General features: G+C 38.6%; 1 protein-coding gene across 2 annotated transcripts in view; it reads left to right on the plus strand.

Annotated features, from left to right (window-relative positions):
• Nucleotides 1-16,460, plus strand: part of OCA2 (OCA2 melanosomal transmembrane protein) — a 353,285-nt gene that overhangs the window by 164,127 nt on the left and 172,698 nt on the right. For both annotated transcript variants that reach the window (NM_001131493.2, XM_054531033.1), the window contains 1 exon segment: nucleotides 11,195-11,322. In NM_001131493.2, the coding sequence (NP_001124965.2) occupies nucleotides 11,195-11,322 (128 nt within the window).

The following is a 16,460-nucleotide window of genomic DNA, read 5'->3' on the forward strand; positions in this document are numbered from 1 at the left end:
CAATGACTTTTGAAAATGATTTGACAGCATCTACTAAAGTTTAGAACAATGTATATCTTCTGCTTAGTAATTTTGTTCATAGTGGTATGCCCAACAAAAATATGTACATTTGCACACCAGAAGACTCTCTGAAAATGCTCATAGCAGCCTATTTATAATAGCTCCAAACTGGAAACAACTCAAATATCAACCCCTAGAATGGACAAATGGTGGGACAGTCACATGGTGGAATACTATACAGAAATAAAAAATGAATGTATTACATGACTGAATCTCACAAACATGTTGGCCAAAAGAAAAGTCTGACAGAAAAGAGTATATGCTATATGATTCCATTTATAAAGAACTCAGAAACAGGCACATTTACTCTCTGGTTGTCAAGGGCAGAGCCTGACTGGCATCCTCGGGCATGGAACCTTTTGATGTGGTCTGCACAAGTCAGCCTCTGGGGCAAAGAATGTGTGGGGACGGTGAAGAGAGAGGGAGGGGCAAGTCAGCAGTGTCCCCTGCCCCTGCACTGGCCTGTCTGTATTGGTGGAAATCTTTATTTGAGGCAAAATACTCAGAAATAGAATAATCTTTATTCTTTCCAACCTCAACTCTTTTAAATGACTCACTTGATGTAATTGAGGCATTTCCTAAGCCAGATTGGAAACCACATAGAAGCTTCCAGGTGTTGAAAGGAAGCCATTAGCTTCATTCCGAGCTTTGGTGTTGCAGCTACAGCCGGCATCTTGGGCAGTCACAGCCACTTTCTGGGTCTAGGAGGGAGAGGGCAGATCTGGAGCTCGATCTTTCTGGTTCTAAGCCTGTGTCCTGCAGCACACAGCAGGTGCCCGTAAAAGCCACTGAGTGTTGGAGCTAGGCTTTAAAATTGCTGTGAGGATTGAATCAAGTAATACACACAGGCCTGAAGAGCAGTGCCTGGTGCACGATTGCATGAGATATGAAAAAACAGTTCAGGCTGATGGCTAAGCAGTGCAGGAAGACACAAAGATTATAAAAAATGGTCTTACTTTTGCTGGATTTTAAAGGGAAACTAGAAAGAATGGGAGTTTTCTCTTGAGAGAAAGCCTGTGCAGTCTACATGATAATTGAGTAAGTAGTTAGATGCTCCCTCCTTCTGCTGCCATAGCAACTGCCTGATGCATGGTGCTATAATAGACCTTAACCCCCTGGTCACTCGGCTCTTTCCGACTTTCTAAGCCAGCTCATCCCATGCGCCCTGTCCTACTCACCCACCCAACTGTGGAGTGGGGGCTCTCCACAAGGAAGCACTGGGTTTGCACCCTGGAGGTTGAGTGCTTGGGTAAGTGAGAGAGCTAGAATTACCCCAGGAACAACCACAGTGTAGCTGTGCAACAGAAAGTCCTTGATTATTTGTGATCTCACTTGGTCTATTTCAGGCAGTTGATGGCCAGTACTCATGTACTACCTCATGAAAGGGCGGCAGGCAGGGTGGTTTGTACTGTATACGGTATGCACAGTCCGTCTGTAGGTTTTCCTGTTTGGAAGGATGAATATGAGATGAGTAACTATTGAGATACTCTCTGGAGATGCATCCTGTGTGCCTCAAGGTACATAGGTTAGTTCATCTTAATTGATCAGGACAATACTGCCTTTGGTCAGTCAGTTACGCGACGTCCAGGGCAAGGAACATGTACGGTATGTCTTTTATAAAAGATGACAAGGTTTCAAATAGAAGAAAATTAAGTTACATTTCTCAGTATATTCATCCAATCACACTGTGACAAGAGATTTGAAATAAATAAACCAGATCTGTTCATAATTAGCAAAATTATTCCATCAGAAGCCTGTGCACATCAGAGGAATGCAGCGTGGCAGCATGGAAGGAAATTCTTGCAGACTGGGGATTGAATCCTGGCTTCACCCCAGCAAGCTGTGCAGCCTGGAGAAAACCAGTCCATCTTCGGGAGCCTCAGTTTCCCCTGGGCTGGGGTGCTGAGAGATGCCCAGCAAATGCCCGTGCGTAGGAGGCTGCTGGGGGCTGGTGAAAGCCCTTTCCTACTTTCCTTTGAATCATGTTGCCCGGGGCTTTAGGAATGAGGGAAAAGAGGCTCCTTTAGCTATTTGTTCAGCATGGAAACTTGACTCTGTTGGAGACACAAATGAAAGTACAGGGCCACTTATCTCAGATTTTTTGAGTTGAGAAATGGCAAAGCTCTTGGTGAGAGATTAATGCCCACTCGAGGAAAGGGTTTGATAGAAGCTCCACAGGATAAAGACAGGTCACGTAAATGGTCCTTTTTATCTGTATTCATCTCCACTCAACTGCATTTTTAATTTTTAGAAAAAGAGTCTCAATGACACATTGTTAGAATTTGTAATAGAATGTGAAGCTGGAAACTGTGATGTTCCCGTCAGTGGCTTTTGCTTCCAGTACACTGTGGAAGAACCACTGCCTCACCCTTTGTCGGTGTCCCTGAGGAGCCGGTGCTGAGCAGAGCAGCCTGGAGCATTGCTCACAGGGATCTGAGCTGCAGTAGAAGGTGCGGTCTGGACTCAGAGCAGGACCAGCTGATACCAAGCAGACGGGCTTATGCACTGGCAGCCTGATTAGTGCCGCTGCCTCTGCAGGCAGTGCAATTAAAAGAGGGAAATTGAGGTTTTGCAGGGACAAGCTCTTCATTCAATTGTAGGCTATTGCAGGGAATTTTTCTGACAAGACAAATCTCTGTGACTGTGGAACCTTTTCTGAAGTTGGATGCATGAGTGCTATGGCAGGAGTGTTGGCTGGAGGAAAGCTCAGGCCTCCACAATTGATAAGAGAAAGCAGAACTACAAAAAGAGCCCTAAAGGACCTTCCAGCTTTTTGTCATGACTGAAATTTCTCTCAGAATCATGGAAAAGAACTTGTGCTCTTACTGACTTTTAGAGAGAGCTTCTTATTGCTATATAGCAGAGAAAACAAGGGATGCCATTTCTGGGGTCAAAAAGCTTTACCCAGGAGAAGTGAAATTGGAGCAATTATTTCTTACTGAGAATTTCAAGAAAAGATGTGATCATCTGTGTTAGAGGAGCGGTGAAGGAATCACCATGGGATATGATGATCAGATAAGCAAGTGTCTGTTTGTCTTCTGTACTGTGTGGTAGGTGCCCTGGAGAATTCAAAGAAAAGTAAGCTAACATAAGTAGAAATATGAGGCCACTGCAGCCTCTTTGCTGAGAAATCTCATTGACTTCTCCCTGTCTAAGACTGGGGTCCCAACATTTTTGCATGATATAAAACATGGTCTGCCCTTCACATGCTAAATGACAATGTCCTTCCCAACCCTATCTTCCTTTTTAAAATGTTTCTGTTGTAGTAAGAAACATAATATATCATATGCTTAAAAAATATATGGTTAAAATGGCAAGGTTTGTGTGATATATATGTATATCACATAAAATTGTGTATGCATATAAAGTATGTGATATGTATATGTATATAGATATGCATATATCTATATGTGATATACATATATGTTTTATGTATATATCAAATACATATGTGATATGTATATAACACATACAATTTGTCATTTTAACTATTTTTAATTGTACAACTCAGTGGCATTAATTACATCACTGTCAGGCCTCTGAGCCCAAGGCTGCACCTATACATCCAGATAGCCTGAGGCAACCGAAACGTACAAAAGAAGTGAAACAGCCAGCTCTTGTCTTAATTGATTGACCAACCTTACAACATTCCACTATGACTTGTTCCTGCTCTGTCCCAACTGATGGATCCATCGACCTCGTGACATTCTTCTTCCGGACAATGAGTCTTATGATCTGTCGAGTGTGCACCTTGTGACCCTCGCCCTGGCCTGCAAGAGAAAAACCCCCTTTAACTGTAACTTTCCACTGCTTACCCCAGTCCTATAAAACTGCCCCATCCCTAACTCCCTTCTCTGACTCTCTTTTCAAACTCAGCTTGCCTGCACCCAGGTGATTAAAAAACTTTATTGCTCACACAAAGCCTGTTTGGTGGTCTCTTCACACGGATGCGCGTGACAATCACCATTACCGTTATCTCCAAAACATTTCATTAACCCCAAGAAGAAACCCTATAATCATTAAGCAATGACTTTCCATTTCAGCTCCCACCCCACCCACCCCTGGTAATCTCTTAATCTACCTTCTGTTTAATGTAATCACATTTGTTTATTTCTGCTTTTTTTACTTTTGCTGTCATAGCCTAGAAATCACTGCCAAGTCCAATATACCGAATATTTTCCTCCATGTTTTCTTTTAGGAGTTTTATAGTTTTAGACTTTATGTTTAGGTCTCTAATCGATTTTGAATTAATTTCTGTGTTTGGTGTAAGATAAGGCTCCAACTTTATTCTTTTGCATGCAGATATCCAGATTCCTCAACACCATTTGTTAAACAGACTGCGATTGAGTAGTCTTGGCATTCTCATCAAAGATCATTTCACCATAAGCATACGTGTTTATTTCTGGGCTCTATATGCTATTTCATTAGCCTGTTTTTTTTTTTCTATGCCTTGTGATTTATTTTTGGTTGAACACTGAACGTTTGAATATTATATTGTGGTAAATCTGGAAATCAGTTTCACTCCCTTCCCTGGAGTTATTATTATTATTTTTTATAATTGAAGGCTGTAGTAGTCTTGTTTGTTTTGTGACATTTCCAAACTATTTTTGAAAAGACTGTATTCCTTGTCATGTATGGTCACTGGAATCTCTGTTCCTTAGTGATTGCTTACTGTGTTCGGCTAGTGTTTTGACACAGATTGATTTGAATTCCAGGAGCTAAAAGCAAACAAACCACCACAACAAAAATACCTCTTCCTGTTTTATAGATTGGCTCTGTGCTAGAACCCTCCTTCAGAACTTAGCCAGGCTTGCACTGAGACTAGGCATCAGCACAAGGTGAAAGTTTTGGGAATTCTCCAGTCTTTTCTGATCATGGGCCTTTCCCTAGGCATGCAGGTGGCTTTCTGTATCTCTGCCTGCCCCCACCACCCCCCAGCTCTGCCCCGCCCTGCCCCCTGTTTGTTTTTGAATATCTCAGTTTCACAAAGAAACTCTCCCCAGATTTTGCTCCTGTTCCTCAGGTGGCGCATTATATGCTTGTCTTTTCCCCAGGCATCTGTGGTTTGGCTTGCGGTGATTTTGAACAATGCCTGCCATTTTCCTGGCCTAAGTTCTGCCTTAGGTGAAACAGATGAATGCCTTGCTTCAGTGCCTCAGCTACCCTCCAGCCAGGTTAGAACAGACATTCACAATAGTTTCTGGATAATGCTGCTCTTCTCTACCTGAACCAGGGAGCAGGGTTCACCTCCTTTGTGGAACCTTCTCTCAGTCCCCATATATTGTTATTTTTTTCTGGGTGATCTCCAATGGTTTACATCTACCTGTAGTATTGCATTAAGTATAATGTTATTTACATACATGTGTTCCCCACTGGACAGCGAGGCCCTTGGAATTCAAAGTGGTGCCTTGCTTACATTCCCATCTATATTCCTTAAGCTCAGAGGCAGGTACAGAGCAGATTTCCAAAAGTGGCATATAGAACAATTTGGATTTAGGGGACACTCAGTGAGGACTAGATGAACAGGAGTGTTTCCTGATATTGTGAGACAGTGGTCTTGCAAGAGTAGAGAAGTGGGTATACTTTGGAAAGCAGGAGGAACCGTAGGAGACAAAAGGGTAGTTTGGATACCTCTTCAAATTCTGTACATCATATTCAATAACTGTCATTGTTTTCCAGAAAATAATATATATTTAAGCCCTTGAAGGTAGAGTAAGAGTAATAATTTGAGACAATAAGAACAGATCATTTTTATTTTATTTTTTTAAATGCAAGGTACAGGCTGGGTATGGTGGTTCACGCCTGTAATCCCAGCACTTTGGGAGGCCAAGCCAGGTGGATCACCTGAGGTCAGGAGTTCGAGACCAGCCTGGCCAACATGGTGAAACCCTGTCTCTACAAAAAATACAAAAAATTAGCCAGGTGTGGTGGTGGGCACCTGTAATCCCAGCTACTCAGGAGGCTGAGGCAGGAGAATCACTTGAACCTGGGAGGCAGAGGTTGCAGTGAGCTGAGATTGTGCCACTGCACTGCAGCCTGGGTGACAAGAGCAAAACTCCATCTCAAAAAAATTAAAAAGAAAAATAAATAAATAAATAGATAAAATAAAATGCAAGGTATAGAATTGTCAAGAATTGTTTAAAAGGATACTTTATTCATCCAAGTAATTCTTATTTAAGAGATTTTTTCCCCTCAAATATGTGAACAATTGAGATCTTAGTACTTTTTTTGTTTTGTTTTGTTTTTAAATTGAATAGTATTCTCCTAGTTGCAAGCTAGCCTAATCCACTCTGGTCTTGGAGAACTCCTTTATCTTTTTGGTGGACCCTAACTTTAGTCTCTAACTCTTGAAAGTGGGAGATGGCTAGCTTTGTAATGCTTATTATAATGAAAGTCACACACATAACTATCAATCAGATCCATATTTAGTTGTGAGCCGGCATATGTCAGTTTGTGCAACCTGTTTGGCTAATTTGATGATGCCCCAGTTCTTTGAACTTTTAGTGTTCTAAGCACATCTTGCCTACAGTGTTTACTGGAGACAGCAAAAATATTCTGAGAAAATTCAGTGAACCTTAGAGTTGGAATCAGAGGTTTAGAGATGAAGTGTCAGACCCCCGCCCTGATGAAGAGCCTGGCTCAGTCACTGCACTGAAGAGCTCCTTGAGCCTCTTGATACTCGCTTACTCCTGACCTCCCAGCACCTCCATCCTCAGGCAGTCTCTGACCTGTTTTCTGTCACTGTAGATTAAGAGTTGGCAAGCTTTTCCATAAAAGAGTAGATAGAAAATACTTGAGGCTTTTTAGCCATACACTCTCTCTCACAAATACTAAATGACTGGGTTGTGGTAAAGCAGTCATGGAAAGTATGTAAATGGGTAGCTGTGGATGTGTTTCAATAAGATTATATTTATAGAAAGAAGCAGGGGGTCAGATTTGACCCATGGACTACAGCTTGTCAAACCCTGCTATTTAAATTTTCTAGAACTTTATATTAAAAGTGATATATATGTATATTTGGTCTGGCTTCTTTCATTCAGCATAATTATTATGAGATTCATCCATGTGGTAGCATACATCAATAATTCATTCCTGTTATTACTGAGTAGTATTCCGTGGTTTGAATATGACACCATTTTTTTGTACATACATTCACCTGTTGATGGATATTTGAATTGTTTCCAGTTTTTGACCATCAAAACTAAGACTACAACAAACATTGTGTTCAATTCTTTGTGTTACCTTATGCTTTAATTTCTCTTGGGTAAATACTCGAAAGTGGAATGGTGGGTTCATATTGGTAGGTGTATGGATCATGTTTTTAAAAACTGCCACGCTGTTTTCCGGAATGGTTGAACCATTTTAAACTCTCACCAGCAGTGCTTGAAAGTTCCTGTTCCTTCATCTCCTTGTCAACATTTACTTTAGTCAGTGTTTTAGATTTTACACATTCTAAGGTAGATAGTGAAATGTCATTGTGGTTTTACTCCACGTTTCCCTAATGGCTAGTGATATTTGACCATCTTTTCATGTATTCGTTTGTCAGTCTTATGTCTTCTTTGTTGAAGTGTCTGTTTAAAATATTTCCCATTTGAACTGGGTTGTTTACTTGTTGAATTTTGAGAATTAAAAATTTATATATGTATTCTAGATATTAGTCTTTTATCAGATAGATGATTTGGAAATATTTTCTCCCAGTTTGTGGCTTTTCTCTACTTTTACTTAACAGTGCCCTTTGAAAAACAGGAGTTCATAATTTTGATAAAGTCCAATTAATATGATTTTTTTTCTTTTCGTATATTATGTTTTTACTGTTATGTCTAAGAAAACCTTTAACTCAGGGTCAGAGATTTCTTCCTATATTTTCTTGCAGAAGTTTTGTAGTTGTGTTTTACATTTAGGCCTATAATCCATTTGTATTAAATTTTGTATATGATTAGTGAACAGATCAAAGTAAAAGTTCTTTTGCATGTGGATATCCAACTGTTCCAGCACCATATGTGGAAAAGACTTCTCCTTCTGTATTAAACCACCATTGAATCTTTGCAAAAAAATCAATTGACCATAAATATATGGGTATAATTTTGGATTATCCATTGATCAATTTATTTTGATGCAATATCACACTGTTTTTATTGCTGTTGCTTTATAATAAATCTTGAAGTGAGATAAAGTATATTCTCAAACTTTGTTCTTTTTTTTTATAAAAGTTGTATTGGTTATTCTTTGCATTCTTATGTGAATTTTAGAATCAGTTTGTTAATTTCTACACAAAAGAGTGCTGGGATTTATACAAAACATTCTTAGGAAAAATGAAAGAAGACATAAATAATTGGAGCTATATATTGTGTTTATAGATCAGAAGCTCCTATATTGTTAAAATGTTAATTTTTCCCAAATTAATTCATACATACCTCTCTGCTTCAAAGGAGTCCACCCTGTAGTCCCTGATATTAATGGCCATATATGTTATATTACATAGCCAAGGAACTTTGCAGGTGGATTTAGGTTATAAACCTCCATAAAGGGAGATTTTTCTGGATTATCCAGGTAGATCCAATGTAATCACAAGGGCCCTTAAAAATAAAGTGAAAGATAGACGAGCCAGTTAGAGAGCTGTGACAGAAGAAGAGGCAGGAGAGATTTGAAGTGTGAGAGGGACATTGCTGGCTTTGAAGATGGAGGAATGGAGGCATGAGGCTGGGAATGTGGGTGCCTCTGGAAGCTCAGCACAGCTTTTGGGTGACAGCCAGTAAGGAAACAGGGACCTCAGTCTTACAGCTGCAGGGAACTGGATTATGTCAACACCTGAATGAGCAGAGAAACAAATCCTCCCCTAGAGCCTCCAGACAGGAACGCAGCCCTGCCAATATGGTGGCTGTGACTTCATGAGACCCTAAGCAGACATCCTGCTGTGAACCAGCATCCTCTGACCTATGAAAATCATGATATAATTGAAAACTGGTACACCTTTTTATATCTATAGAATCTATAGTCATGCCACTGATCTTATTCTTGATACTGGAAATTTTGTTTTCTCACTTGCTGTTCTATTCAGATAGGCTAAAAGTTGACTGATCTTACTGAGCTTTTGAAAGAACCAAGTTTTGGTATCATTGCTTTTCTCTAACATTTTTTTCCATTTTCTATTTCATTGATTTCTACTCCAGTCTTTATTATTTCTTTTACTTATTTTGGGTTTCATTTGCTCTAACAAGTAAGGAAAAAAATAACCAGAACATTTAAACAAAAACTTTATGAAAGAAGATATATGGATGTCAAATAAGTAAAAGATGCTCAGTGTCGGCTGGGCATGGTGGCTTGTGCCTGTAATTCCAGCACTTTGGGAAGCCAAGGCAGGTGGATCACTTGAGGTCAGGAGTTCGTGACCAGCCTGGCCAACATGGCGAAACCCCGTCTCTACTGAAAATACAAAAATTAGCTGGGCATGGTGGTGCACACTTGTAATCCCAGCTACTCGGGAGGCTGAGGCAGGAGCATCACTTGAACCTGGGAGATGGAGGTTGCAGTGAGCCGAGATTGCACCACTGCACCCAGCCTGGGCCACAGAGCGAGACTCCATCTCAAAAAAAAAAAAAAAAATGCTCAATGTCATTAGTCATGAGAGAAATGCAATTGGAAACCACAATAAGATCCCACTACACATCCACTGGAATGTCTAAAATCAGAAAGGCTGATCAAATGTTGGTGAGGATGTGGAAGAACTGGAATTCTCATACACTGCTGGTGGGATTGTAAAATGATAAAATTATTTTGGAAAATAGTTTTGCAGTTTCCTAAAGCATAAATGTTGCATATAACATTGCATAGTATTAAGCTATCATATATCCAACCATCTCATTCCTAGGTATTTAGCCAAGGGAACTGAAAGCATATGTACATACAAAAACTTGTGTATGAATGTTCATAGCATGTTTATTTGAAGTAGCCAGACACTGGAAACAATCCACGTGTCCATCAATAGGTGAATGGTATGTACATTGTAATATATCCACACACTAGCATACTACTACACATTAAAAAAGGATGAACTACTGACTCACACACCAACAGCGAAGGATCTTTTTTTTTTGTTTTTGAGACGGAGTTTTGCTCTTGTTGCCCAGGCTGGAGTGCAATGGCGCAATCTCGGCTCACCGCAACCTCTGCCTCCCAGGTTCAAGCAATTCTCCTGCCTCAGCCTCCCAAGTAGCTGGGAGTACAGGCATGTGCTACCACATCCGGCTAATTTTGTATTTTTAGTAGAGACGAGGTTTCTCCATGTTGGTCAGGATGGTCTCCAACTCCTGACCTCAGGTGATCTGCCTGCCTGGGCCTGCCAAAGTGCTGGGATTACAGGCGCGAGCCATCGGGCCCGGCCAACAGTGAAGGATCTTAACATGATTATGCTGAATATTAATTTTTTTTGTCTGGATGATCTGTCTATTGAGAAACAGTCAGACAAAAAATACAACTGGCAGGGCGTGGTGGCTCATGCCTGTAATCCCAGCAGTTTGGGAGGCTGAGGTGGGCAGATCACTTGAGGGCAAGAGTTCAAGACCAGCCTGGTCAACATAGTGAAAACTCATCTCTACTAAAAATACAAAAAGTTAACTGGGTGTGGTGGTGCACGCCTGTAATCCCAGCTACTTGGGAAGCTGAGGCTCCCCAGCTTGAGCCCGGGAGGTGGAAGTTGCAGTGAGCCAAACTGCAGCCCAGCTTGGGCGACAGCAAAACTATGTCTCAAAAAGACCCCCAAAACAACAACAACAAAAAACTATGATGCAATTTACAGAAAACCTGAATTTATAGAAAATTTAAGCCAATCTATAGTGAAAGAAAAGAGATGAATGGTTTACTGGGAGTATGGGAGTTGACAAGAGGAGCTAGAGGAGGTACAAGAACATAGGCATGAATAAACTTCTAGGGTCAATGAGCATGTTCATTATCTTGATTACAGTGTTGGTTTCATGAGTATACACATAACCAAATAGAAATTATATGCATTTTACATATATGCGGTTTGTAGTATGACAATTATTCTTGATAAAGAAAAAGGCAGCCAGAGGATAAAAAAATGAATCGGTGTGTTAACAGTGGAACTACATCTCTATGTCTATTTACTTATTTTCAGGATGGATTGCTATTCTGGGTGCCATCTGGTTGCTAATTTTAGCTGATATTCATGATTTTGAGATAATTCTACACAGAGTGGAATGGGCAACGCTTCTGTTTTTTGCAGCGCTCTTTGTTCTGATGGAGGTAAGATTTTAGAACTTTTGCCATATGGCATTTTACCTGATTTTTGTATTTCATGTTTTATTTGGTGAATGAAGAAAGCCTACGTCTATTAATCTTTCCTTATATTCTCTAAGTGGAAAACAATGGAGGTTGTAATTGGACTATTTTAAGTTAACCAGCTTTACCTTAGCCACTGAGAGATTTCTGATAGCACTGCATATTTGTTTTTTTTTTCTTGAATTATCTTTGTGGTTTGTAAACTCATTCTAATTTCATTTTCTATAAAATGTAATTTACTATAAGTTGAGTTTGGAGCTAAATTACTTATAACAGCAAGTTTATGAGGTAGTGTGACCTTGATGATCTGTTTCATTTTGTGTGATATTTGAGTAACATTTCTGTTATCACAGAAAAGACTACATCAGTAATATGTATTGTTTCCATTACAATTGTTGTTACAAAATTACTCACAAAATCTTGAGGCTTCATTTATAAATTTGTGTCCTCCTCAGGTGGAAAGGTTTACTAACACAGAAAGAGACTACTCCTCAAACCATTCCCCCAGCACCACTTCTTCGCATTTCTTCAATTTAACATGTAACGTGCTTTCATTTTCATTAAGCTAGAAATATTTTCTAATTTTCCACATAATTTCTTTTTTTGACTTATGGGTTATTTCAAAGTATGTTTTGAAGGCTCCAAATATTTGTGGATTGCCCATGTTTCTTTATGTTTTTGACTTTTAATTTAATTCAGTTGTGGTCACAGGACATACGTTGCACAATTGCAGTCCTTTTAATTTTATTAAGACTTGTTTTATGGTCTAGCATTTGATCTGTCTTGGAGAATATTCTACTTGTGATGAGTATTCTGCTGCTGTTTTGTGGAGCATTCTATGAATGTCACATTTGTCTTGCTTGTTAACAGTTCTGTTTGTCTCTTGCACATTATTAGTGATATTCTGTGAAACTGTTCTATCAGTTATTGAAAGTGGGGTATTGCAGTCTTCAACTATTTTGTTGGATTGGGTATTTTTCCCTTCAAGTGTGTCAGCTTTTGCTTCATGTATCTTGAGGATCAGTTGTTAAGTGTATATACTTTTATAATTATTACATCATCCAAATGAATTGAACTTTATCATTACTAAATATCTCTTTTTCTCTGGTAATATTTTTGTCTTAGGGTCTATTTGCCTGATACTGGTATAGCCACTTCAGCCCACTTTTGTTTACTGTTTGCATGAGTTATCATTTTAAAAATGATAAAATCTAGCCTGACAATTTCTACATTTTAATTGAAATATTCAATCCACTCCCATTTAATACAGTTATTCATATGCTTGGCTTCGTGTCTGCTACTTTGCTATTTTCACTATATCTCATATATTTTTTCCTCTCTTTATCTTTTACTGCTTTCTTACTGTGTTAAATTATATTTTATTGTATACTAATCCTCTTCTTTGTTTCTATTTTTAAAACTGTGTTTTTGAGTCATTTTATTATTGATTGCTCTAAGGGTTAAACTGTATATCTTAGTTTAATATGATCTGTGCTGGATCAATACTAACTTATCTCGTGGAAAATACAGACATCGTGTTCCAGTAGAGCTCCATTTGTCCTCCCTTGTTTGTGCTTTGATGGTCACATATGTTGTACTTCTACGTTATATGCCTAACATATATAATAGTTTTATCATTTCAATTATTTTATGCAATGTATTTTATATTAAGAGAAAAAAGAAAAATGATAAAAAAAGACATACAATTGACCCTTGAACAACAAGGATTTGAACTGCATGGGTCTACTTATATGGAGATCTTTTCCAATAAATGTATGGGAAATTTTTTTGGAGATTTGTGATAATTTGAAAAAACACAGATGAACTGCATAGCTTAGAAATATTGAAAAAAATTAAGTCAAAGTTAGGTATGTCACACAGACCAATGGAACAGAACAGAGAGTCCAGAAATAAGGCTGTACACCTATGACCATCTGATCTTCGACAAAGCTGACCAAAACAAGCAGTGGGGAAGGCACTCTCTACTCAATAAATGGTGCTGGGAGAGCTGGCTACCCACATGCAGAAGATTGAAATGGGACTCCTTCCCTATACCATATACAAAAATCAACTCAAGATGGATTAAAGACTTAAACATAAACCCCAAACTATAAAACCCTGGAAGACAATCTAGGCAATACCATTCTGCACATAGGCATGGGCAAAAATTTCATGACAAAGGTGCCAAAAGCAATTGCAACAAAAACAAAAATTGACAAATGGGATCTATTAAACTAAAGAGCTTCTGCACAGCAAAAGGAACTATCAACAGAGTAAACAGACAATCTACAGAATGGGAAAAAAATTTAGCAAATTATGCATCTCTGACAAAGGTCTAATAGGAACCAATGTCTATAAGGAACTTAAACAAATTTACAAGAAAAAGAAGCCAAACAGCTGCATTAAAAAGTGAGCAAAGGACATGAATGCTTTCAAAAGAAGACATACATGCAGCCAATAATCGTGTGATAAAAGCTCAATATCACCAATCATTAGAGAAATGTAAATCAAAACTACAATGCAATGCCATCTCACAGCAGTCATATAGCTATTATTAAAGAGTCAACAAATAACACATGCTAATGAAGTTGCAGAGAAAAGGGATCACTTATACACTGCTGGCAGAAGTGTAAATTAGTTCAACCATTGTAGAAAGCAGTGTGGTGATTCCTTAAAGAGCTAAAAACTGAATTGCCATTTGACTCAGGAAATCCCATTACTGGGTATATACCAAAAGGAATATAAATTCTTGTACTGTAAAGACATATGCACATGTGTGTTCATTGCAGCATTATTCACCATAGCAAAGACATGGAATCGATCTAAATGTCCTTCAATGTTAGACTGGATAAAGAAAAGTGGTACATATACACCATGGAACAGTATGCAGCCATTAAAAAGAATGAGGTAATATCTTTTGCAGAAACATGGATGGAGCCAGAGGCCATTATGTTTAGCAAACTAACACAGGAACAGAAAACCAAATACCACATGTTTTCACTTATAAGTGGGAGCTGAATGATGAGAACACATGGACACAAAGAGGGGAACAACAGACACTGGGGCCTACTGGAGGATGAAAGGTGGGAGGAGGGAGAGGTTCGGGAAAAACAAGTAATGGGTGCCAGGCTTAATACCTGGGTGACAAAATAATCTGTACAACAGACTCCTGTGACATGAGTCTACCTATATAACAAACCTGCACATGTACCCCTGAACTTAAAAGTTAAAAAAATTGTCCTTTGAATCAGTTATTAAAAAAAAATGATGGTGGGTTGTGAGTGGCCAGGGGCCAAAAAAAGCACATGGGAGAGACCAGAAACACACACACACACACACACACACACACACACACACACACACACCCCCCAAACAAAAAACCACAAAAGGTATGTCATGAATGCATAAAATTTTTGTAGATACTAGTCTATCTTATTTACTCCTATAAAATATACATAAATCTATTATAAAAAGTTAAAATGTATCAAAGCTTACACAAACGCAGATAGTACATGGTACCATTCACAGCCAAGGGAAATGTAAACAAATGTTAAGATGCAGCATTCAATCATAACTGTGTAAAGTTAACTGTGGTACATACTGTGCTACTGTAATAATTTCACAGCCACCTCCTGTTGCTATTGCAGTGAGTGAGGATCTACTTAAGATGCCATGTGGTGCTGATCATCTCCATGAGTGATTAATCCCTTCAGTAAATTGCCTATTGCAGTAAAAAGTGATCTCTCAATTCCCGTGTGTTTCTTGTGTTTACTGCAATGCTTAAACCTTGAATGACACATGGGACCCATAGCAAGTGCCATTAGTGATGCTGGAAGTGCTCTAAAGAAGCAGAGAAAAGTCATAATATTACAGGAGAAAGTTGGATTGCTTGATATGTACCATAGATTGCAGTCTGCAGCTGCAGTTGCCTATTTCTGACAGATGATTCACCTTGTAAACAGATTATGTAAACTTATGGTATCGATAAATACAGTACAGTACTGTAAATGTAGTTTTTGTTTCTTATGATTGGCTTAATAACATTTTCTTTTCTGTAGCTTACTTTATTGTAAGAATACAGTGTATAAGACATATAACATACAAAATACATGTTCCAGGAGTTTGAGACCAGCCTGGGTAACATAGTGAGACTTCATCTCTATAAAAATATTGAAAAATTAGCTGGCATGGTGGTGCATGCCTGTAGTCCCAGCTACTCGGGAGGCTGATGTGGGAGGAGCACTAGGAGCACTATGCTCCTGGGAGGTTGAGACTGCAGTGAGCCGCGATTGTGCCACTGTACACCAGCCTGGATGACAGAGCAAGACCATGTATCAAAACAAAACAAAAGAAAATGAAATATGTGTTAATTGACTGTTTATGTTATTGGTAAGGCTCCCAGTCAATAGTAGGCTGTTAGTAGTTAAGATTTGGGGGAGTCAAAATCTATATGCGGATTTTCCACTTTGTAGGGGGCTGGTGCCCCTAAAACCCACAATGTTTGAGGGTCAGTTTGTGTGTGTGAGTGTGTTTGTGTGTATCTTTCCTACAATTCTTTACTTCTTTGTATGGATTTAAGTTGCCACATGATGTCAGCCTGAAGAATTTCCTTTAGTATATCTTGTAAAGCAAATCTGTTGGAAACAGATTCTCTCTTTGTTTATATGTGAATGCCTTTATTTTGTCTTTTTAAAGTATAGTTTTGTTTCACTTATATAGAATCCTTGATAGTTTTTTTTTTCTTTCACCAGTCCAAATCTGTCATTCTGACTTCGGGTCTCCATTGCTTCTTATGAGAAATTAGCTGTTAATCATTGTTTTCCCCCTATGCAAATTGAGTCATTTTTCTGTTACTGCTTTTGAGGCTTTACTTTGTCTTTCAATAGTGTGACTATTATGCATCTAGGTGTGGATCTTTTTGTGTTTCTCCTACTTATGTGTATGTTTTTAAAAGTTTTAGCTTTTAAGATCTTTAGATTAATTTTGAAATTAATTTTGGGTATTTGGATAGTTTTTGGTTGCTGTTTTTCACATATATTATTCTTTCTCTTTTTTTTTTTTAATTATTCTCTTCCTTTTCTGGGATTCCTATTATAGACATG

The sequence above is a fragment of the Pongo abelii genome, chromosome 16, assembly GCF_028885655.2.
Source record: "Pongo abelii isolate AG06213 chromosome 16, NHGRI_mPonAbe1-v2.0_pri, whole genome shotgun sequence".
In the NCBI taxonomy this organism is placed as follows: domain Eukaryota; kingdom Metazoa; phylum Chordata; class Mammalia; order Primates; family Hominidae; genus Pongo; species Pongo abelii.